At 27.3% G+C, this 26119-nt stretch overlaps 1 protein-coding gene across 1 annotated transcript in view; it reads left to right on the forward strand.

Moving 5' to 3' along the window:
* The window catches only part of LOC100202217 (transformation/transcription domain-associated protein), a 102887-nt gene extending 80505 nt beyond the window's left edge, over positions 1 to 22382 (forward strand). Inside the window, exons 51-56 of the mRNA XM_065810760.1 lie at positions 1965 to 2255; positions 2335 to 2499; positions 2596 to 2830; positions 2909 to 3105; positions 11776 to 11881; positions 22062 to 22382. Of these exons, the coding sequence (XP_065666832.1) occupies positions 1965 to 2255; positions 2335 to 2499; positions 2596 to 2830; positions 2909 to 3105; positions 11776 to 11881; positions 22062 to 22171 (1104 nt within the window). The 3' untranslated portion in view covers positions 22172 to 22382. The remainder of the gene's footprint in view (positions 1 to 1964; positions 2256 to 2334; positions 2500 to 2595; positions 2831 to 2908; positions 3106 to 11775; positions 11882 to 22061) is intronic.
* Positions 22383 to 26119: the final 3737 nt, after the last annotated feature.

Below are 26119 nucleotides of genomic sequence, written 5' to 3' on the forward strand. Positions count from 1 at the left end.
AGTGATACGAATGTAAAGCAATGGATCAACCTGTTTGTCAGCTATATCAGGCAGAACGCAACTAGTGGAGTCAAGAGATGGTGTTAATTAAAATTTCTTAGTGAACAATTCAGCTTTGTCTTTAGGTGAATATTTATTATATTAAATCAAAATGAAAATTAAAATAATAGTAAATACGCATATTAAATGCTTGTGTTTTGATTCAAACAGTTAGGTTTTGATTCAAACAGTTAGGTTTTGATTCAAACAGTTAGGTTTTGATTCAAACAGTTAGGTTTTGATTCAAACAGTTAGGTTTTGATTCAAACAGTTAGGTACAAAATTTGAACAAGAGAAGTAAAATAACGGATACTGTTAAAGGTTCTCCATAAGTCACAATTGATACTGTTGAAGGTTCTCCATAAGTCACATGAGCCTAATTTTTGAGATGAAATACGAGATTTTATGACCTGAGAATAGTGAGCTTTGGTGTTGGACAAAACCTTTTTACAATGGTTTCTAGTAATAGTGAACAGTCATCTGTTTTCTGGAAAAATGTTATACTGATAGATATGTAAGTAATTGAGCATTAAATGAGCATTAGATAGTACTCAGTACACTATTTAATAGTGTAAGCAATTGCCTCACTACTATTAATAAACCCTAAACCATAACAAAGGGCTCTAAATGTAGCCAAAAAAATGCACACCAAAAGTACAAACAGGACAATCCAAAACAATATTATTGTGGCATAGAGTTTTTCTGCACTAAAAAGTGTAGACTTGGTGGTTCCGGTATTAAGTAATATATTTTTTTTTTTAGTATTTTTCATATATGGTTTTCTCCTCGATTTTTATTGTTTTCTCATTGATTATAACGGTGATCAACTTAATTTGAAAAATATATAAATCAGGTCAAAAATTGTTTCTTGTTAAATTAATTTTAAGAAATATATTAATATTATGTAAAACTTCTTTTTATTTTTTTTTATTTGTTTTTTACATATTATTATAGAAAACAAAGTCTTTATATATATTCTTTTATAGAAAACAAAGTCTTTATATATATTCTTTTATAGAAAACAAAGTCTTTATATATATTCTTTTATAGAAAACAAAGTCTTTATATATATTCTTTTATAGAAAACAAAGTCTTTTACTATTAAAAAAAAATTTCCATCAAAACAAATAAAACAAATTTAAAAAACTTTCTTTAATTTGAAACAAATTAAACTTTCTGAATATTGACCGAAATTTGGCTAGTTTATCCTACTTTAAGCACGCATAAAATAAACTTGAAATTAAAGAAGTAATAAACTTTTGAAAAGAATTTTATTTTTATTATTATTAATTAATTTTATTATTATTATTATTTATTAATTAAATTAAATTGAAATTTTTATTATACAATTAGTTAAATTGAAATTTTGTAATATATTTTTGTAATATAAAAAGATTTTTTGTTTCAGTAAATTACAAAAGAAAAAAGTATTTTTAAAACTCAAATTTCTTTATTTCTAACCATTATTACAAAATGTTATACCTATCTCTACTAAAGATATTTTTGTAATATTTATATGTGTTTTCAAGATATTTTTATTTATAAATTTTTTTATTAAAAATATTTTTCTTTTTAAAGCTTAAGTATTTTGTTCCTTAATTCACTTTTTTTAAATTCTGTTGGTCAAACCAATATAGGTTCATTAAATTAATAAAAATGGTTTGTTTGATTTATTATATTATTTTTAGAGTTTTTATTATATTAATTTTAAGTTTTTAATTTTAAATGTTGTTCATATATATATATATATATATATATATATATATATATATATATATATATATATATATATATATATATATATATATATATATATACATATATATATATATATTTGAGAACAACATTGTATACTTGTTTTGTTTTCAATTTGTATATCTTAATAATTATTTTTATTTGTATTTAATTAAATATCATATTCCTAGCATAATGCATTTTATGTACGCATTTCAAAGTTTATGCCTCGTGTTGAGCTTGTTCAACGCAATAATTTTTCTGCTAGAAGGCTTACAATACGCGGACATAATGGTAAACTTTATCCTTATCTTGTTGTGAATGATGCTTGGCTTACAGAATCAAGACGAGAAGAGCGAGTTTTACAGCTAATGCGAATGCTTAACCACTTTTTTGAAAAGAGAAAAGAAACTTGTCGGAGAGGTTTACAATTTACAGTTCCAAGAGTTGTTGCTGTTTCACCACAGATGAGACTTATAGAGGTTATAAGAGATTTTATAATGTTCTTTATATATTTCTTGCTGTTGTTAAAGATGAGTGTTAAACTATTTTTTTACACAGGACAATCCTTCATTTATTTCTTTGAATGAGATTTTCAAAGAAGGATGTGAAAAAAGAAATTTAGACTCAGAGCATCCAATAGTTGTTTATTATGAAAAGCTAGCTCAAATTCAAGAGAGAGGTTACATATTTAACCATCAGTCGCTAAGAGAAATTCTAAAAGAGGTATAGAATTATTTTGTCAAAATTTTTGTTTAAATTTATTTAAAAGTTTAATTTTTATGCTTTTAAATTTATATTATAATTAATTTTTTATTTTAGGTACAAACATGTTTTGTTCCTGAAACTATGTTTAAAGAATGGGCTTTATATACCTATCCAACAGCAACTGAATATTGGACTTTTAGGAAAAAGTTAACTCAACAAATTGCTTTAGCTGGTCTTATTGAGTTTGTTTTGCATTTAACTCGCTTAAACCCTGAAATGATTAATATTGCGCGTGATTGTGGAAAAGTTACCTTTAACTACTTTAGATTTGATATTGATGACATTAAAGGTTTTTTATTTGAAATGATATTTTGATTTTATGTAAACTTTTGGATTTTTTTATGATTTTATAAATTTGTGTTTTTAGGTGAACTTGATGCTAATCGACCTGTACCATTTCGTTTAACACCAAATCTCAGTGAGTTTATTACTCCGGTTGGTATAAATGGAATAATGACTCATTGTATGATAGCTGTAGCAAGATGTCTGGTTCAACCTCAATTTAGTATTAGCAGTTATTTTAAAGTTATATTGAAAGATGAACTTATTGCCTGGAATAAAAAAGTATATTTAAATATTTCCATATGTGTGTGTATGTTTTTATTCAATTATTATATATTATATTTCAAATTTTTTTGAATTTAATTTTTTTTTATAAAAATATACTTTTTATAATTTTTTATTTTATTTTGACATTTCATTTTTTTTTTTTTTTTAATTTATTTACAAAAGATTATTTACAGAAATATAATCATACTACTACGACTACTACTACTACTACTACTACTACTACTACTACTACTACTACTACTACTACTACTACTACTACTACTACTACTACTACTATAAACGTGATAGCAGCATATTTTTACCTTCATGTTACCTTTGTCAAAATTACAAAACAATCGAGTCAAAGTGACTTAATACAGACAATATTGGCATTTTTTAGTTTATCATAATTTAAGGGTAGTTTAGTTATTTTAATTCATTGCAACTGTTTTATCATGGTTAAAACTAAGTTATTTAACTCGCATTTTTTGAAGCCATTATAGACAAGTAGCATTAGGGATCATTTACTGTTTCCCGACTCCCCATTGTACCCGATTAAAAAGCAACAGTTTCAACTTGAAACACTTCTAATTCCCTCCTAATTTACCACAAATATAAAATTTTTCACCACTAACTTTTACTACTAGCCTTGTAAAAGAAATATTATTTAGTTTCAGAAATGTTCATGGTAAATATATGAATTTGACTACAGAAATATGTCAATTTTTTTCGTTGATTCAATATGACTACATAAAAAATTATTTTTGTAATGCGTAAATAGTAAGAAAAAAGTTTGTTATATTATTGTTCCTTTACATTTAAAAGTTTATTTTTAACATTAGTTTAACAATAAAATAGTAATCGCGTCCCCATAATGACGCTGTAATACAAAAATTTAGGTAGCATTAGGGATCATAGTTAGGGTAAAATTTAAAAGTATAATTTATTAAGATTATTTTAAGTACTTTTCAAAATTTATTACTTTTTACTAAAATAAAGTGTTTTGCCTATTAATAAATATAACAAAAATTGCTCTGATAATAATAATAAAGCTTCAATGAAAAAAAAACCGAATCGCATTTAAACTCCTTTGAGTGACTTGAAAAAATGACGTTAGGTGGAAAATTCAATTTAATAGCATCGACCAGAAATGCTGTGATGAAGACTGTCTGAATGATCTATGGGTTTTTTAAATATTTCAAGAACCACCTATATGATTTTGATAACTGCTTTGATAATAATCTTATACTCCATTCATCTCTTCCCCCCCCCCCCTCTCCCCCTCTTCTTTTTATCCATATAAGGGTAATTTTAAAAGCGAATTATAAACAAAGAAAATGGGTTGCAAGTAGATGTGAAAACTTTTTTTAGACGTGAGACATAAAAATTCAAAGGTTCCTAATAATTCGCTAACAATTGAGTATAAAGTTCAAAAGAAAACTGCCAGTTGTGTTATCATACCGTGAAATAATGATTGTGGATTCAATTAGGAGGATTTAGGCAAATCCTATGTAATTAGACAGATAAAATTTGTGGTAGAATTCAATGTCACATATCTCTTATATTTCGTTGAATTCTTAAACGACATTTTTTGTAAAACTTTGTAATCTCACATCCTTAAATCTGACAATTTAGGGATGTGGCCTTTTTACAAGAAGTTTTGCAAAAATGCTTTTTGCTTTAAAACTAAGTTTTACAAAAAGTTTGTACTGCCACACCATGTTTTCAGATTATAGATATGGGCCGCTTTTAAAAACATTATTGCATGTAAACTTGGGTTTATGTCTCCCTGGAAAATGACTGAGTTGTGAAACCTAAGATAATATTTTCAAAATATTTTTGTCATTTTAAGAAATTATTTGCTTAAGAGTAAAATTCCATGAGCCACTATCTTTCCGGATAGCCAACATGTCTCTGTGATTTTGGCTATCAACTGCCTAACATCATTTAAAATTTCTTGGTAATATCATATAAAAACTTATCTTGTCTTAGTCTTTTGCATTTTACTTTGCGTGTGTTTTGCGATATCTTTAGCTTTTATTTCTTAAAACTGTCAATCTTAAAGAAATGTACTAATTATTAATTTGTCTTCATTTCCAATATTTGTTTTTGTAACATATATTAAACAATAAAAACAAGGGACATGTCAAAAAATATGTTTATTATGAACGTATCATAGTTTTAATGATTTTTTCCCCCGCTTCTTTATGCGAATAACATGGTTATAAATTAAATTTAAACAGCTTATTTAAAAGTTTAAATGACTTTATTTGTAGCAAGCTGAAACTATTATTTTAACTCTATTACTTATTAAAATAGTATTTTTTTGTTTAAAATTGAGGTAGAAAAAAGAAATATATATATATATATATATATATATATATATATATATATATATATATATATATATATATCTTTCATGACAATATTGTAAAAGGTTCTTATAAAAAAGTTTATAAAATATTTTTTTTTTTTGAGAGTTTATTATAACATGTTTACGCGAGTTTTAAAGATATATTTCAATAGTTGTTTTTTGATGTTTATAAATTAATATTAAATAAATTCTAGTAGAATTTGTAAAAAACAGGTTCTCATTGGGGTAAGAAAAAAAAAACTTCTTAATTTTAAGTTGTGTTTATGCAAAAAAACTCCAAACTAACCGGTATTGTATCAAGTATAAAATTAATTGAAATGCTTGAAACATATGATGGAACTTCAGATCCTGATGAGTGAGTTCAAAGAACAAAAAATGATAGTTGAAATGCAGAACAAAAAGCTGGAATTACTTTTTTCGATTCTTCCTTAAAAAACTGCTTTTTTGGTTTAGAATGTATGAACTGTTGATGCAAATAAAATCAGGCAGTGCTTACAAATAAAACAAATATATAAATAAAAATTTACAAATAAAGTCAAGCAAGATGCAAATATAAAGTCAGGCAGCTTTCTTTGTGGATGCTTTTAGTGCAAGGAGCTTTTTACGAAATTAAAATTATATGACTTATGAATTATAAGAAAAAGCTGGTGCACTTTTGGTTGATTTGAAATGATTTTATCAGAAAAGTCAAAAAAGACAAAAATTTATTTAGTATGTTACTGCAGAGGTTTGCACCAAATTGCAAAAAAAATTTTATACGCAAGAAAAGAGCATAAACAATACTTAGCATTGTGGTGCAATTGCATTGCAAATCGTAATCTCCTAATAGTTTTTCAAATATGGTGACAATGGACATTTGGATTTGAGATACCTAAAGATGAAGGGAAACGAGTACAGAAGCGAAGAATCTGCGCGATCTCGGTTTTAAACAACAATAGAATTAGCGGTGGTGACAGCTATGAATGCGGGATGTTCAAAGACAATTTTAAATAACAAGATTTTATCTTATAAACAAAATAAATGACCAAAATAAACCCTTCTAAGATAGTGACTTTTGAAAGAAAGGTTCATCAATGAAACCGATCCACGACTATGACTTTCCAGGTTTATAATATTTAAATATATTTATAGATGTTTTACCATTTGGAGTTGATATGAGTCTCGAAATGAGTTCCATTAAGTTATTGAGAGTATTTTTATTTCGTTTTCAGAAACGGCGAAGTTTGGGGCTAGCTGATGCGGAATTTTTGAAGTTAATAAAATTGATTTAATATTCAAATAAAAATGGAAAATCGGGACGAACCCCAACGACTGTTTAATAAACTTGCTCGATACAAAATACCAAAATAAACTAAAGCAGAATAAGAAATTCAGGATTGAAGCGAAAATGGTTACTTGAGTATGATGAAAACATGATGGGACCGCCCAAAAGTAAAATTCCTTTAATGACTGCGATCTGTTTTGCATTAGAGAGAAACAAACAACTTCATTAAAACAAGAGATAAAGATGTGTGCGTTGGTAAGTTGAGTGAATGGAGAAAAATGGGAAACAAACTAACAATCATGGATCTACGCAAGATTTATCTCCATTTGAAAATTTATGAATACCTGTGGCCGTTCGCCCTATTTCACAATAAAATGTATTGTTAAAAAAAAATTGGTTTTAGACTAAATGTTGCGCTAATGACTATGAAATCCGTTGTGAATGCCATTAATGACTAAGACGCGTTGATGAAGAATGGAAATCTTATTACGGGAATGACAAATTTATTAATGAGAATGTGGTGAGTCTTGATTATGTCTAGAGGCTTTTAAAAAATATGGTTTAATGAGCGATGAAGGTGAACATATTGGTGATGATGGGGTTACCGTGTTGGGATTATATTTGAAAAAAGTTAGTAACAAATTAATAAGGTCTAGAAAATTGAGAAAATCCCAAAAAAAGTTGAGCAGGAAAGTAGTGTTTTCACTAGAAAAAAATAGTTGTTAGTTTGACAAAAAGTTCAAACTAAAAACTATTTTAAAAAAATGTTAAAATGTGTTTTTCAAGAAGCCTGTGCGGAGATAAAAGTTGCAAGCCACTTTGTGGTTGTTGAGCTGTCCATGGGATGGAGAGAAAGATATGGGCCAATGCAACTTCTTTCACAATGGGTGCTGTTATTCAAATTGGTAATGCAACTGTGAAAGATGCAACATAGCTTCAAAAAAAAAGGTCTTGAATTCATTTAAACATGGCACAGTTAGGCGTAGTGAAGAGTGGAATAAAAAGGACATGGTATATAAACTAGAGAAAGTAATAATTTTTAAAGATTTTGTAGCAGTGTTCCACTGGATTTATAACGCGCTAACTGGTAAAGTAAAATTGAAGACAAAAGCAACTGGTGAAATATTAATGCGGAGAAGAATAAACGTGTTGTAATAAATAGTTGAAGAATACGATACTAAAGTTGATGTATATCTTGTTCTTTTAAAGATAACTTAGCGGACGCATTAACTTGAGTTTGCAGTTTAAATGGTCAAAAAAAGTTTCAAAATGTGTAAGTAGATAGATTTAGCACGAAAGGATGAAATGTCGACAATCAAACATATAATTGATTGTGGACTTCAAAAATTCATTGTCACAACAAATTTCAAGTTCATAAGGAAGTGTTGTCATAGTTCGAACTCCCCTTTATTTTTGTAGTATTAGTTTTTCAATTGGAGTTTTTATTGATTTATATTAAAAACCTATTATTAAAAACCTATTATTGATTTATCCAAAGCTTTTTACACATTAAATCATGAGATAATTTTAAAAAACCTAGAAAAGTATGGTGTTTAATAAAAAAATTTACTTTGGTCTAAATCATATCTAATTAACAGCAATACCCAGTTTAACTTGTTGGGTACCCCTGTATTCTATTTTAGCATCATTAATATTTTTACTTTATAAAAATGACTTACAGTTATTTATATAAAATAAAATTTAGTTAATTTAAATTTAATATAAAAATAGATTTAGCATCAAAAACATTACAAATGACAAATATTATTTGTAGATGACACTATTTTGTTTTATGTTCACTATGATATTATTGTTCATTTTAAATAAGAATTAAATAAGATCAACGAGTGGTTTCTAAGTAACCGACTTACATTAAATGTAGATAAAACAAAGTTTATCTTATTTTATAAACCTAGTAAAGCCAATAATATTCCTCTCAATTTCTCAGTCTTTTAATCAATAAAATAATGATTAAAAGGGAATTGACTATAGACTATATTGGAGTGGTTTTAGATAAATAATCTCAAAAAATATTTCCATGTTATATCGAACAAAATCATTTCTTAACAATGAATATTTAAAAAATATACTTTTTTTGTTTATACACAAACTTTTTTACTTTGACCTTGCCTGGGGTAGTACTTATTACAAAAAATTTAAAAAAATAATAGCAAAAAAAAAACATGGATGCAGGATTATATTTGGACAAACAGGAATGCACATTGCAAACCTCTCTTATATCAGCTTGGATCTTTAAAAAATTATAAGATATAAATAAAAGATATAATAAATATTATATTCATCAAGTAATGTTATATTATAATATTATTTATGCATTACGGCAAAATGTGGGCTCTCTTATTTCCACTACCATTTCAATCTTACTTTAATGAAATCTCTCATTAATATTTTACTAAATTTTCAGTGAACAACATTGTCATTCCCAAAAACCATATTAAGTTAAGCTCATACCAAATTCAATATCAGGACCTTTTGTTTAAGACAATTTTAATTATATTTTTAATGAAAAACAAGACTTTGTTTTAAACTGCACTTCAGAGAATCGATTCAAAACAGCAGAGAGACTAATTCAAAACGGCATTTACTAAACATGGACTTCAATATACAAGACTTCAAATATCTTTTTAACAATTTAAAATGTTTTGAATTAAATAAATCATTTAAAATTATTAAATTTTCTTAAGCTTTTATTACTAATTGTTTTCTTTTTTGTTTTATGATTTTGTAAATAGCAATAAATACTTATTTATACTGCATTATTTTTAATAAAGCTTAACGCAACTTTTTGTGATTTATAACTTTCATATTATCTCACTTTTGTCTTTTTTTTTTTTTTAATTATTCTGCTGGAACATTGTGAGCAAAAATTTATTTTTTTGCTGAGTTTTTTATGTACTTATACTGTTTTACGTATCACTTATTAGTTATGTAAACTTTTATGTAACGGGGGTCGGCAATAAGTCAAGTTTGTCTTCTTCTTGCTCCGGCCAGGATTTGCTATTACTGTAATATCTTCTTTGTAATTCTTAACAAACGGCAAAATAAAAAATAAATATAAAAAAAGCGGTATATTGGTACAATAATGACAAAAAAAGTAACATAAGGGTACAATGATCCCTTATGCTACGCAAGTTCTGTAACATTAGGGAGCATTGTCCCTCATGTTGCGGAGTTTTTGTAACATGAGGGACAATTAAAAAGATAAAGTAACATGAGGGGCAATTAAAAAGATAAAGTAACATGAGGGGCAAAATGTAACATAAGGGTTCAAAAGTAACGCAGAGGAGCATTGAAAGGTAGCATGGGGGATATCACGACTACTACTACTACTACTACTACTACTACTACTACTACTACTACTACTACTACTACTACTACTACTATAATATTACTACTACTGCTGCTGCTGCTACTACTGCTGCTGCTGCTGCTGCTGCTGCCGCTGCTACTACTACTACTACTACTAATACTGTTACTACTACTACTGCTACTACTGCTATTATTTATTATTGTTACTTTTATTATTTTATTGTTATTGTTATTGTTACTAATATTCATGATTAATAATTCATGATATTATTGTTAAAATAATATAATATTTAGATTACAAAGAGAATGCTATTATATAAAAACAATTTTTTATATAATCTATTTAATCGGAAACTGTTGCACTTGCTTTTTCTATGTTTTATACCACTCATCGTGAATTATTTCTATAACTTCTATTATCACTCATCGTAAATTAATTCTATAACTTCTATTATTACTCATCATAAATTATTTCTATAACTTCTATTATCACTCATTGTAAATTATTTCTATAACTTCTATTATCACTCATCATAAATTATTTCTACAACTTCTATTATTACTCATTGTGAATAATCTTTATAACTAACTATTGGTAGGTTGAAATAAATAAAAAATCAAAATCAAAAAGTATCAAAAAATTTAATATAAAAGTATATCATAACAGATATTAAAAAAATTTTTAATAAAAATTTCTTCTCAAAGATTTTTTTTACTTTTTTTTACATTTTTACTGCAATTTTACTATTTTTTAAATGAGAAAGTTTAAAGCTTATAAAAGCTTATTAGTTAAGTTTAGGCTGAAATTTAGGCACCTAAATTGGTATACTGGTGTCAATTGCCCAAGATACTTCGCTATACATACTAGGGTGGCTCTTAAAACAACATTTTTGAAAAAAACCTGTTCCTACCCCTTTACTTTGTTCTATATAATACTAAAACACTAGGTTTAAAATTTTTTTGAACAAAAAATTATTTTAGGGGTAGCTCAAGACCCTTAAAAATTTGACTGGTCCCTAAAATTTTGAAAATAAAAGTTCTTCTAAAGTATGTCAACCTGGTACTCAAAATCACTTTACAAAAAAAGCATGTCAAAAAAACTATTTTTTTAAAACTTGAAAATAATGACTTTTTTTATTTTCAGCTTAAAAACAATAGTTTTTATGCATTTATTTTTAAAAAAAGTTATTTTTTTGTAAATTGATTATTATTTTTAAAGTTTTTATATAATTTCTCTTCTTTTGAGTACCAGGTTAACATACTTTAGAAGAACTTTTATTTTCAAAATTTTAGGGACCAGTCAAATTTTTAAGGGTCTTGAGCTACCCCTAAAATAATTTTTTGTTCAAAAAAATTTTAAACCTAGTGTTTTAGTATTATATAGAACAAAGTAAAGGGGTAGGAACAGGTTTTTTTCAAAAATGTTGTTTTAAGAGCCACCCTAATACATACTCAAATATATACATACATACATTCATACATAACATACATACATACATACATACATACATACATACATACATACATACATACATACATACATACATACATTACATTACATTACATTACATAATTTTAAAGATGCCGGTTTTAATCCAGAAAACTCTTCAGAGTAAGAAGAAGAAAAAGAAGATTAATGGAAAAATGAATTTTATTTTTATTAAAATAACATTAATTTTTTCATCAGTCTTAAGTTTTTTATTTTATTTATTTATAGAAACAAGATGAACAAAATCTTTTACCTAACCAATCAGAAATGAATAATGAACAACTTATAACATTAGTTACAAATGCAAGCAATGCAATGTTGACAAGACTTCAAAGTGAGTGTTTTATTTGGATTTTTACTAACTACTCTGAAATGTATTTTGTTTAGATCAAATTTTTATTTCTCTATTGCTACAAGATCTTCATTTGTTTAAAAGAAAATATTATTTTGAACAAATCAATTTGTCACTGTTATTGACAAAAATCATTTTTCTTGTTTAACATAATATTATTATGTTTTGAGCAGTTCTTTTTTTGTATTATGTTTTGATTTTTATGTGTTTAATGTCTTGATTATTAAGAGGTCTTTGTTTGATTTGTCTTCTAAGGTTTGAATCTTATTTATTTTGGATTGTTTTATTTAATTATTTTATTCTATTTATTTGATTTATTTTATGTTCTAAATTTTTATAGTAAATTGTTTTTTGAATTTATAATGAGTACACAATTTTTGGCGGTTTATAATAAGGTTCCCACTTGTCATGAAAACATGCAGTTGTTTATACAGGCATAGAGAAAAGAATGTCTACTAAGTTATGTTTTAAGGTTTTATTGTTGTTATTGTATTATCTATCTTGTTATTTAGTTGGTTTAAAATTTACTTATGTTTAAAATAAGTCAGTCTTTTGGTTAAGTAAGTTTAAATTTTAGACTTTTAAGGTTTAATATTACCTAAAATATATAAATAGGTAAAAATTGCTTCCCAAACGTCTTGGAAAAGCAAATTCAAGTTGCTTTCAGCTGTTAACTACAATTTAACTTTAGTTTATTGCAAATATTGTAAAGCATCATTCACTATATCAATGGTGTTATTGTAAGACATTTTTTACTATATTAGTGGTACTATTGTAAAACTTCTTTCAGTATATTTTCCGGTGGTGTTAGTCAACTTGAAAAGCTTATCGAAAAATGTATCAAGCTTTCTGATGTTGGATGTTCAAATGTCCATATAGATGACCAAGTTTCTCATGCTAAAATTTTACAAGTTATAAACTGTAATAAAAGTTTTAAGTTAACAATTCAATATTTACCTCTGTTTTCTGATTCTGTTGTGGAAAAGCATTATAAGCAAGATAAATGTTAAATTTTAAATACAGTTTGGTATTACTCCTTATCCTAAATGTATTTCTTACAAAAATATTTTTTTGTTTTAAATTTAATGAGACAACAACTAAGCAAGTATATTTGAGACAACCACTAAATCAAGTTAAGTGAGACAACCACTAAGCGAGTATAAAAAAGTGCGTTTAATAGTATTAAAACATAGGTAAGGCAAAAAGTGTAAAATAATAATATCATATATGTGGTTCTCTTTTTGTTGGTCATTGTGTCCACAACTAACAAGTTGATCATTATTTAAGTTGTGACCTATAGTTAGATTTTTCATATTTTTTACTACCTGGGATGGATAGCTCTGATCTGAGATCGATGGGCCTAATATTAACAAAGTTTTTAAAATGAAGTTTTTAGATCTAATAAAAAGTTTGACATTATCGAACATGCTACATATAACTTTCATAAAGTGCATACTGCTTTTAGAAAAAGCATTTAAAAATATTCCTTTTATTTACATAAATTTGTATTAGTATTCCTTTTTTATAGAAAAACACTTTCTTGTGCCAGGCACAAAGCTTATGCTGATTTAGTTAATATAACAAATTTTGTTGTTAAGCCCAAAAACATGCTGAAACTTGATGACTTTCTATGAAATACTTTGTTGTTATTATTTTTAAACAATGGGTAATTCTTTAAGAGTTTTTTTTTACATTTTTTTCAAGAAGTTAAAAAACTTTAAGGCTTTGCTTAAAACAGATACAAAAAAATTCTATGCAATTTTTTTCATATTCATTCTATGCAATTCTTTTCATATTCATTCTATGCAATTCTTTTCATATTCATTCGATGCAATTCTTTTCATATTCATTCTATGCAATTCTTTTCATATTCATTCTATGCAATTCTTTTCATATTCATTCTATGCAATTCTTTTCATATTCATTCGATGCAATTCTTTTCATATTCATTCTATGCAATTCTTTTCATATTCATTCTATGCAATTCTTTTCATATTCATTCGATGCAATTCTTTTCATATTCATTCTATGCAATTCTATGCAATTCTTTTCATATTCATTCTATGCAATTCTTTTCATATTCATTCTATGCAATTCTTTTCATATTCATTCTATGCAATTCTTTTCATATTCATTCAATGCAATTCTTTTCATATTCATTCTATGCAATTCTTTTCATATTCATTCTATGCAATTCTTTTCATATTCATTCTATGCAATTCTTTTCATATTCATTCTATGCAATTCTTTTCATATTCATTCTATGCAATTCTTTTCATATTCATTCGATGCAATTCTTTTCATATTCATTCGATGCAATTCTTTTCATATTCATTCTATGCAATTCTTTTCATATTCATTCTATGCAATTCTTTTCATATTCATTCTATGCAATTCTTTTCATATTCATTCTATGCAATTCTTTTCATATTCATTCTATGCAATTCTTTTCATATTCATTCTATGCAATTCTTTTCATATTCATTCGATGCAATTCTTTTCATATTCATTCGATGCAATTCTTTTCATATTCATTCTATGCAATTCTTTTCATATTCATTCTATGCAATTCTTTTCATATTCATTCGATGCAATTCTTTTCATATTCATTCTATGCAATTCTTTTCATATTCATTCTATGCAATTCTTTTCATATTCATTCGATGCAATTCTTTTCATATTCATTCTATGCAATTCTTTTCATATTCATTCTATGCAATTCTTTTCATATTCATTCTATGCAATTCTTTTCATATTCATTCTATGCAATTCTTTTCATATTCATTCTATGCAATTCTTTTCATATTCATTCGATGCAATTCTTTTCATATTCATTCTATGCAATTCTTTTCATATTCATTCTATGCAATTCTTTTCATATTCATTCTATGCAATTCTTTTCATATTCATTCTATGCAATTCTTTTCATATTCATTCTATGCAATTCTTTTCATATTCATTCTATGCAATTCTTTTCATATTCATTCGATGCAATTCTTTTCATATTCATTCTATGCAATTCTTTTCATATTCATTCTATGCAATTCTTTTCATATTCATTCGATGCAATTCTTTTCATATTCATTTTATGCAATACTTGTTATTTAAATGTTATTATATAAACTTATTGTTATATCATCAAAATATAAATGTTATTATATAAACTTATTGTGATATAAACCATCAAACTATAAATAATTATTGGTTTAGTGATAAGTCAGCTGTTTGTGCTTGTTAAGTGTGTTATCTAATAATCAAAACAACATCTGAAAGATTTGAAATAAGAACTTTATAAAAGCTCATAGTACTAACTTGAAAAAATACATTATTAAATTATTTATGATTTATATATTTATATATAGATATAATTTTTTCTTTTTGTTGTGTGTAAAATTTACCTTTTAGCTGATTTATTCAACATGCAAATTTTATAAATTTGAATAAGTAACCTAATTAAATTTTGTAAAGAGAGAATCATTAAATTATCAAAGATATAAAAGTTATTTGGCTAAACAAACAAGATTAGAATAGGTTGAATCAGAAAAGGTAGATCATTATTTTATAAATATTTTGGGAAATTCTATTTGCAATAACACCACAGATGGTGGAAGCATTTATTTAACAGTGAAAAGGAACAAAATTTATTTAACAGTGAACAAAATAACACGACAAATGGTGGAAGCATTTAACAGTGAACAAATTAACACCACAAATGGTGGAAGCATTTATTTAACAGTGAACAAAATAGAAAAGGAAAAACAAAAGGAAATTATTTTAAAGAATAAAAAAATATATAAAAATAAGGTAAAATTAGAAGAATATTGAAATGTATAAATGAACTAAAAGATTGAAGAAAAAATAAAACAAGAAAATGAATAAAAAAATAAAACAAATAAATATTTTAATATATAATGTTAAGCATATAAAACTATAATTTTTTTTAAGTATATTAATTATAATTATAAGTATATTAATAAATAATTAGGAGAAATAATTAGTAGTATATTAATAAATAATTAGGAGAATTTCATGGCTGTTTGATAAAAAGTGGTAAGATTTTAAATCCATTAAAAATAACTTTATAACAAAGGTGTATAAGCTTTTTTTTCATAGCAACGCTTTGTTTACTCCAGATGTGGTTGTTCTAACTCTAAAACTGCTTTTTGTTTATTAATTGATGTTTTTAGTTCATTTGACTACATGGTTTAACGAATCTTCCATTTATAGTTGCTGTTTTCTGTATCACTTCACTTTTTGTCCTATCACTTTAATTAAATAATACTTAAAATAATAGGGAAAAAAGACAAAAAAAAAAGAAATATAGTAAGAAACATAGACTCTTCAGAAGAAACCAAAATCAATCATCAAACTGAAGTAAATGTATTTAATTTACATAAAATAAAATTTGAATGTTGCATAGCAAACAAAAAGAACATTTTTTGATTCAGCTCCAGCTTTTTATCTTCAGTAAACATTTTAAATAATGGTTTTGTAGCTAAAAATATTAGTTCTGTTTATTATGATCAGTTCAATGTTATAAATGACTGTTAAATATTTATGAACACTGACATATTAAATAAAATAATAACTCCCATTGGTAAATTTAATAAATTATAATTTATAGTAACACTGCATCTTATCACTTTTAACAGAAGCTGTGTTCTACCAGAAGCAAACCAGTAGCAGTGAGCTATTGATGTTTATTTATGAGCAATATTAGCTTTTTGAGAAATGGGTAAAGGATGAATACACAAATTTTTTGAACATGTCTGGTTGTATAAAGAAATCTTTTTTTAACTTGTTAAACAAAGAAATTATAACAATTACAATTTGATTTTTTTAATTCTGACTCACTCCCAACAAGGCTGCAAGCAACCGCTATTAAGTTTATTTACTAGAAAAAAAAAATTTTTTTTTAACTTTACTAATTAAAAACTAGAAAAAAAAGAATAGAGTTATAAAGCAAGGATACGGTTGACAGAAGACTTTAAAGGTTGTAGGTTGTGTGAGTCAGGAAAAAAAGAAGATGAGAAAGAGTTCAAAATGGTTAAAGTGCGGGGGGAAAAAACTAGATGAATAAAAGTTTTTAGAGCATGCAGGGACAGATACAGTAAAAGAATGAGACTTTGCCTAATGACAAGGCAAGCCAGAATGAGTTTTAGTTGATGGAACTAGAGATGAGAGCTCCTGACAACCCTCTCACTGAATCCTGAAAAGATTTAGTGAGAGGGTTGTCATTCATTAATATAGGAATGTTGACAGTACTGTGATAGTTGTTTGCAGTAAATAACTTAGTTTTGTTGGAGTTGGAAAATTTACAAGCCACTGTGAGACCCAATCTCTCACAGAATGGAGATCAGAGTTAAGATCAGCTGCCTGTTCTAAGCGATCGAAAAAGAGAAGACTTTTTATCAAGGAGTATAACTTTATACAGGAGTATAAAGTTGAGATATCAGCAAAAAGAGCTACTTTATATGTAAGGTTGTCAGAAAGATCATTAATGTAGATAAGAAACAAAGCAGGACCAAGAATAGAACCTTGAGGTACCCCAGAAGTTTCTGGAAATAAAGAAGAGTGCTGGCCTTTGAGGATGGTTTTATTAAAGCGGTTAGAAAGAAATAATTTGATAATCTCAAGAACTCAGATACACCAAATGAAACAAGCTTATGGAGAAAACCTGCATACCAAACTTTGTCCAAATTCTTAGATACGTCAAGGGCATTAGCCCTAGCCTCTCCACCTCCATCTAATGCACAATAAAATCTTTTAGTCACAGCAGTTAGCAAGTCAGCCGTAGAGCGAGAGGATCGAAAAACTGTATCGTCTGACAGTAAGTTATTTGACTCAAGATGGGATGTGAGAAATTTGTTTATCAAAGACTCAAAGACCTTGCTAATAACAGAAAGAAAACTGATTGGGTTATAATTAAAGGAGTCAGAATGTTCACCGGAGTTTTTGAAAATTGGAACAACAGATTGCCATATTCCAGTAGCCAGGAAAAAAAGACTCAATCAAGTACTTATTAAATAGTTTAGAGAGAATTGAGGAGAGTTCTGGAGACCAATTTTGTAAGACTATGACAAGAATGTTGTCTTGACCACAAACCGGAGAAGAGTTTAGTCGAGATATGACTTTAGCAACAAAAGCTGGAGTGATTTGAATGTCTAACAATAGGTTACTTGCAAATAGTTCTGCCTTCATTAAATAAGACTACTAAAAAAACAAAATAATACTAAAAACAAAATAATTCTTTTCTATTAACAAGTATGGGGTTATCCTTGGGACAGGTAATAAGATCGCTACCATGAATGAGAGATGGAATGTTAGACCTACCTTTGTTAACTGCACTGTTAAAGATTTTCCAAAAGTCTCCAGAACCTAACATCTGAAATAAAATGCGAGATTTAGTGAATTGAGAATAACAGATCTTAGCATCTTACAGTACCTTTTTACATCAATTTCTTGCGATAATAAATAGTTGTTTGTTCTTCAGAGAGTTATTTTTTTTAAAAGATGAAAAAAATAATTACAGTTAGATATAGCCGCTGCACAAGAGGGTGAAAACCATGAAGTAAAATGAAGCTCGACTTGAGAAATGAGGACCAACAAGAAGGAATAAAAGCTTCCATTCCTGCGTGAATCCAGGAGGTTACTTAAGGGGTACATTTTTCAGCTGAGATGGAAAAGACATCAGCCCAAGGACCACCACAAAAGAATCCCAGTCATCTTTAGGGTAGCAGTAAGTAGTGCAATGATAGGGAGAGTTTGAAAAGGAAGTACGAGATGAAAGATATAAAAAGATCATTGGTCAGAACCACCTAAAGGAGAAAAAAGAGAACACAAGTTAGAATAAGAGACCAGACATAAAGGGCTGAAGCTAAATGAATAAAGTTGTCAAGGACTGAAGCTAAATGATTAGGGTTGTCAAGGACTGGAGCTAAATGATTAGGGTTGTCAAAGACTGAAGCTAAATGATTAGGGTTGTCAGGAAAACGAGTCACAAAGTTAACTATTTGAGTAAGAAATTGAGAAATGTAGAAGTTATAGTGGTATTAGAGCCGAGCCTTTCAGTGCGATGAACAATAAAGTCACCAATAACAACAATATTGGCAGAGGGGTAAAGAGAGAGGGCATGCTCAATTTGATCAGAAATTACATCTAAAAGAGTGCTTTCTTGAGAAGAAGGAGAACAATAAATAACAAAGAGAAAGGTAATAGAGTAAAGAGGTGCTAAGCGGAAGCACATAAAAGAATGGTCAAAGGATTCAAACCTGATTTCACCACAAATAGGTGTATTGATGCATATGTATAACCCCCGAGCCAAGCATGTGACTAATAGAGTCTTTGCAAATCAAAGGATAGTACCCATCGACACTGAGATCAGAAGAAGGAATAGCAGAATTTAAATTAGTCTCACTAAGAGCAAGCAAGTCTGGTGAATTTTGCAAGAGATAAGATTCAACTGATGGAAGGTTGCTTTGCAGACCACAAATATTAGTAAAAGATCCCCACCACAGTTAGGTGGTGGGGATGGTTTTTTATGTTAAATATTTTGGGTTACTTTTAACATGTTTAAAGTAAACTTCACTCGTTCATAAATAGAGCATGGCCTCCTTAGCAATGAGTTAAGCAAATTTCTCAGTCCTTTTAATTAACCCTAAGTTGTAACATGGGGGTTCCTTATGTAGCCTCTACAAAGTCCACCAAAAGCATTAACAGGTGCACCATCCATGTGTAACATGGCACTGTTAATACTCTGATATTTTGCAGTTGTTGATGGAATCAGCCTCTCTGAGAGCTACCACAGAGTTCGGGAAACCTTACTACCAGCCGGTCTTAGAACCATTAATCTGAGTTTTAGAACTGTACCCTCATTAGGAGATAAAAGGAAGAGTTGCATAGCCACTACCAAGGTGGCACAAGCAAAACCTATGAGAAGAGTCAAGAAAATCCAGCATTCATCATCCTAGGCAGGAAACAATGTAAAAGGTTTACATCTACGCCAGTCTAATAGATGAAGAAGGGGTTTGACGCAGGTTAGCAGAATAATTCTGCTTACCCCAAAAATCTTTGCCTAGGAGGCCTCCTACAAGACAGTAGTTGGATGCAATTAACATCTGCTTAAGATGAGTATTTTTATTGAGATACCATCTCTAGCCTTTACTCAACCAAGAGCCCCAAGGCAGGGAATTTTTAAGTCAAAGTTAGTTTCTGCTAGCTTTTGCCTAAAAAAAGCACACTTTACAAGGCAGCAGGGTATGAGGCAGGTAGTACTAGGTTACATAATACCACTAGCAGGGTGATTGTAATGATCCTAAACCTGACCTGGCCTGGAGTAATTAAAAGGAGCTACTTCCTCCAAACAGTACCTTAAAACATTGGGCATGACATTTTGGAAATGCATTAGGAAAAATATTATATCTAACAAAATACTAGAGATAAGGGTGACTGTAGGTTTTATAGTTGGAGTGTCTAGTTAGTTAATGAGCTCACACTGCATCAAAACAGATTTAAACGTTTAAACATGACATTCAAACATTTAAACAGAACACATACATACATAAAGTAACTTACGTGTAAGTAAACACTATGCCAGAGGTTCAGGCAGAACACAAACATACATATATAAAGTAACTTAGGGGTGAACCAACACTGCGCCAGAGGTTTAGACAGAAAACAAATATACATATAAAGTAGATTACAGGTGAACTAAAACAGTAACTGAGGCACTTCCAATTATATAAAAGACACACACTCAAAAAAATAATAATAATAAGTAACTATATATGTATATATTACTATAGCCATGACCAATTTTAAATAGTACTGTTGGTAGGAAGGAAACTCCTTTCAGTTTTTGCTTAGAAAGCAAATCCTACAAAGCAGCAGGACATGGAGCAGGTTGCACTGAGTTACTTTTTACTAGCAGCAGGGTGATCATGAAGACCATGGTCATGAAGACAAGTTGTGTGGCCATGATCATGAAGACAAGTTACACGCTTGAAACTAGCATGAATGCCACAGCTCAAAAAGTTCTGAAAATTAGTTTAAATTAAAATTTTGATATGCATACATTAGTTAATAAGGCTAAAAATTTTTTTGTGCATAATAATTTTATTTATTTACTAGTAACAACTATTTACAAAAAAACTGAAGAAAAAAATGTGAAAAAAAGTTTTAATTAAATCTAACTTACAAGTCAAAATCTTTTTTAAATGTATATTTCATTTAAAAAAAACTTTGATATTATTATTTTGTCAATTATTATGTAACACTTTTATAATGAGATAATATGAGTTAATAGGTTGTTTAAGTAGGTATTTTATTTTTATTTGAAGATTTTTATATTTAAATGTGCTTTTCTAAGTTCCTCAAAATTCATGACTTTACGATAAATATTTTTAAATTTTCCTAATTGATTTCTATGAAGTTTTCAGGAATTGTTCATTTTGTTGTAATGGAAGTTCTCTACCACTTTTGTAGCATTATTATAATCCAATAAAAAGAATTGAAAGTCCAGATATGATCAAAAACATTTTATTTTTTGCTTATTTATAACATGCTTTTATTATCAAAGATCTTCTTTATTATATAAATACTGGATCTTTATTACATTCTTAATGAATTTAGAATATTTCAAGTAATAGCATAGTAAATTTTAGGTTATCGTTTTTGAGATATTCACCACAACAAAATTATGGTAATTTTGGGGTTTCTAGTACCAAATATCTTAAACCAAAATTTTTGACTTGTGTAATTTCGTCACTTTAAAATGGTTTTTATCGTTTTCTATGTAAATAATATCTGTAATGTAGTTTTCAAAGTATTTTATTAGTGGTCTAACTTAAAAACAAAAAAACAACTCTCCATTACATAACATAATGTTAAATTTTTAAACTTGTGAAGTTAAAAAAAATTACAAGTTTTAGGAGAAATAGAAAACGTAAAATCATGTACATACTTGCTGTCTTTAACACACTGCGCGCAGCCCTTGTACGCATTCGTACTTTTTTGATTAACCCACCAACCATTCCTCCCTCCATACTTGCATACTTACTTTATGGAAGACCCTAAAGATGTGTTTAAAACATAATTGGTTATTATAAGTGATTTGAAAACATTTATTTTTGTTATAGATTTGAGTTTTTTTCATATTTTTTAGATTTGGCCATATTTGAAAATGCTGAATCTAAAGTTTTTACTCTTATATCAGCTGCATTAAACTCGGACAACACTTGTCGAATGGATCCTGCATGGCATCCTTGGCTCTGATAGAAGCATTTGTGTCTTTTCTTGGTTATTTTTTCAATAAACTGCATCAACCTTATATAAAAGTTATTTGTATTTATTTTACTTTTTTAAATATTTAATCATTTTATTGGTAGAGTGTTTATTGGTATTTAACGAAATATATTACTATCAAGAAAGGAGATATATTATTGGTATATATATACTGTGTTAAATACATTTAATAAATATTTAATAGGTATTGTATTTTATATCTTTAAATGCACACTTTATTCAATAAAAATTTGCATTAAGAAGCCGTAGCTAAAAGTTCTTATAAAACGAACTTTTTTACGTTTTAATGATCTGTATGCGTGAAATAACTTTTTACTATTAGTATATTACAGATTTATTTAGTAATATATACATATTACTAAATAAATTAGTAATATGTATATATATATATATACATACATACAAACATACATGCATACATACATACATACATACATACATACATACATACATACATACATACATACATACACCCTTGTTAAAATATTTTAAGTACTTTTTGTTACATGGTTTTTTTTGCTTTTTTTTATAGTTTATATGATGAATTGATCACATGTGTTTTACATTTTTGATCAAAATGTTTAAAATTTACTTTAGCTGTTTGCTCATATACATACATCATACATAAAATTTTATATGCATATATATATATATATATATATATATATATATATATATATATATATATATATAAATATGTATATATATATACAGTCGCAATCAAAAGTTTGGAACATCTTTAAAATTTGCAGAAAACTTGAAATATTCGTATAAAAATTTTTCCTTAGATATGAGGCGAAAGTTATGTAAAGTAAATTTCTTTTAGTTATAGATTGTTGTTATTTTAGCAAAAAATAAATAATTATGAGAAAAACTAATGAATTAACAACAGAAAAACGTACTCAGATTGTTATTCTATGTGAACAAGGGATTGACCCTGACTTCTATTGCTGCAGGTTTTAATGTAACACATAGCTGCATTATAAAAACATTAAAAACCAATATCAAGAAACTGGTGATTTTGAAAGCAAAGCTAGAACTGGATGATCAAGGTGACTACTCAAAGAACAGATAGCTGCATTCATCGTTATGCAAAAGCATATCCGTTTGCCAGTGCTTCTAAAATTTCATCTGAGATATTCCCAACTGGTGTTGCAAAAAGTGTTGTGACAATTAGAAGACATTAGTGCAAACAATTTAACTTAAATAGCCATGTTCCGGCAAAAAAACCTTACCTTTCTCAAAGAAATATTATTGACCGTATTGCCTTCTGTCAAAAATTGAAGCACTGGTGATTGGGAAGATGCAATATTTAAAGACGAATCATTAATCGAAAAATTTGTTTGTTGTTCTACAAGCTTTAGACACCTGCCTTGCCAATGATACAACCCTCAGTATTTGCTTTCTACTGTAAAACATTGCCCTTAAATCATGATATGGGGTGTCATTACAGCAAATTAAATTGCCATATATATCTTAAAATGCTTCAAAAAAAGCTTGAAATATTCATTAACATCACAAATACCTACAAGTTTTAGTATGACAGAGCCCCCTGTCACAGGGCCAAGATTGTGAGCAGTTGGGTATGTGAGAAGGGGTTGAGATCATTAGCCCCTGACCTGGTAACTCACCCGACCTCAATTCCATTTAAAACTGCTGGAATCATATTATAAACAAAGTCCAAAAATCAAGACCCTCATCTTCGGATGATCTACAAGAAAAAATTAGGCAGGTATGGACTTAACTTATGACTCCTGAATATTTAATAAAGCTCATTCACTCTATGCCTACCCCGCTTAGCTAAGTGTTTGAATGCTAAAGGACATTATACCAAGTATTAACTTCGAGTATTCAATTCATAAAACATTTACTAATGTTTTAAAGTTATTATTTTTGTCAATGGTAATGGTTACTAATATATTTTGATATAATAAATGAATAATTTAATGAAAATTGTGTTTTTTTACGCAATGTTCTAAACTTCTGATCGTGACTGTATGTATATATATATATATATATATATATATATATATATATATATATATATATATATATATATATATATATATATATATATATATATATATATATATATATATTAGGGTGGTTCATGAACAACATTCATAAAACAACATGGCTGATGGCACCCCCTAAATGTGTTCTTTGCAATAAATTAATACTATATTTAAAAAATTTTTGGGGGATCGCTCAAGACCCTTAAGCATCAGACAAGTCCCTAATATTTTGAAAAAAAAATTTTTTTAAAACATATCATGTTTGGTCTCAAATGAAGTGAAATTTAATAAAACATCCAAAAACAATAATCATTTTATATAAAGATTACTATTTTAAATTTTATGGCTTAAAAAATATCGTTTTTTAACAAAAAATAAAAATGTACATATTTTTAAAGTTTTTTTAAGTAAACTTTTTTAATTTGGTTTTTTTTTTAATTTTTTTAATATTTCTTGAAATTTTTATAAAATTTCACTTCTTTTGAGACCCAACATAATATGCTTTTAAAGAACTTTTTTTTCAAAATTTTAGGGACTTGTCTGATGTTTAAACGTCTTGAGTGACCTTTAAAAAATTTTTTTAATTTAGTATTAATTTATTACATAGAACACATTTAGTTGCCATCAGACATTTTAAAAAAATGTCGTTTTATGAACCACTCTATATTCGCCGCCTATATTCTAAAACAGCCGCCTATATTCTAAAAAAAATCTTTTCATATTCTTAAAATCTTCTATTGGTTCTCACAAGCAACTTTGTTAAATTTTTCTAAAATTTTATTTGAATTAGGGGGACCTTCAGAACCTTGATCACACTTACCAGGTCCCTAATATTATATTTAAAAATTTTTTCAAAAGTATGTCATGTTGGGTATCAAAAGAAGCGAATTTATATAAAAAATTTTAAAATAATAATAACATTATTAAAAATTATTTTTTTAGAGTTTTTTTTGCAGAAAAATGACATTTTTAACCTAAAAATGAAAAAAGTCTATTTTTTTGATAATTATTGCAAAAAAAATCTTAAATATAATTTTATAAAATGGTTGTTACTTTTAAAATTTTTATATAATTTCGCTTCTTTTGAGACCCAACCTGAGATACTTTTAGAAAACTTTTTTCTATATAATGATAGGAACCTGTAAGTGTTAAAGGGTCTTGTGCTTCACCTAAATCCATTAAAATTTTGAAAAAATTTAACAAAGTTGCTTGTGAGAACCAATAAAAAGTTCAGATCTTTTTTAGAATATAGGGGGCGGATGTCACACCCTTTAATTTAATACTATATTATTTAATTAAATTTTCTTTAATTTAATTTAAAGTTTTTTTTAATTTAGGGTTGGGCAAACTTTGATTTTTTAATAGAATACATTTTTTTGCATGATTAATTATGGTTCTGTTTTAAGATATGTATACAAATATGTGTTTAATTTTTATTGATCATGTACACAGCCCTGTTAAAATGTTTTAAATACTTATTATTACATGGTTTTTTTTTGCTTTTCTTTTAGTTAATATAATGAATCGATCACATATTTTTTGGCATTTTTCATCAAAATGTTTCAAATTTTCTTTAGCAGTTTGCCCAAATTCTCGTAGCTTCTCAACTAGTAGTTTGGTATGTAAAAAAGTATATAAAAAGTCAATTGATAAGGAAAGCAAAATAACGAAAGATAGGAAGCATTATTTAAATGAAGATCATGAGGTTACTCTTCAAGTAGTAGATTATTTTAAAAATATTCAAAATGACACTTTATTTGAAGACAAGAATAAAGTGCTTCATAAACTTCAAACGAATGTTTCGCAAATTTTTGGATTTAGTTTGGAAGTGTTAAAAAGACGTTTACAATTAATTAAAGATTCGGGACTTACAAAAAGTGATGAAATGTTGTTGATTTTATCA

The sequence above is a fragment of the Hydra vulgaris genome, chromosome 11 (assembly GCF_038396675.1).
Source record: "Hydra vulgaris chromosome 11, alternate assembly HydraT2T_AEP".
Taxonomy (NCBI): domain Eukaryota; kingdom Metazoa; phylum Cnidaria; class Hydrozoa; order Anthoathecata; family Hydridae; genus Hydra; species Hydra vulgaris.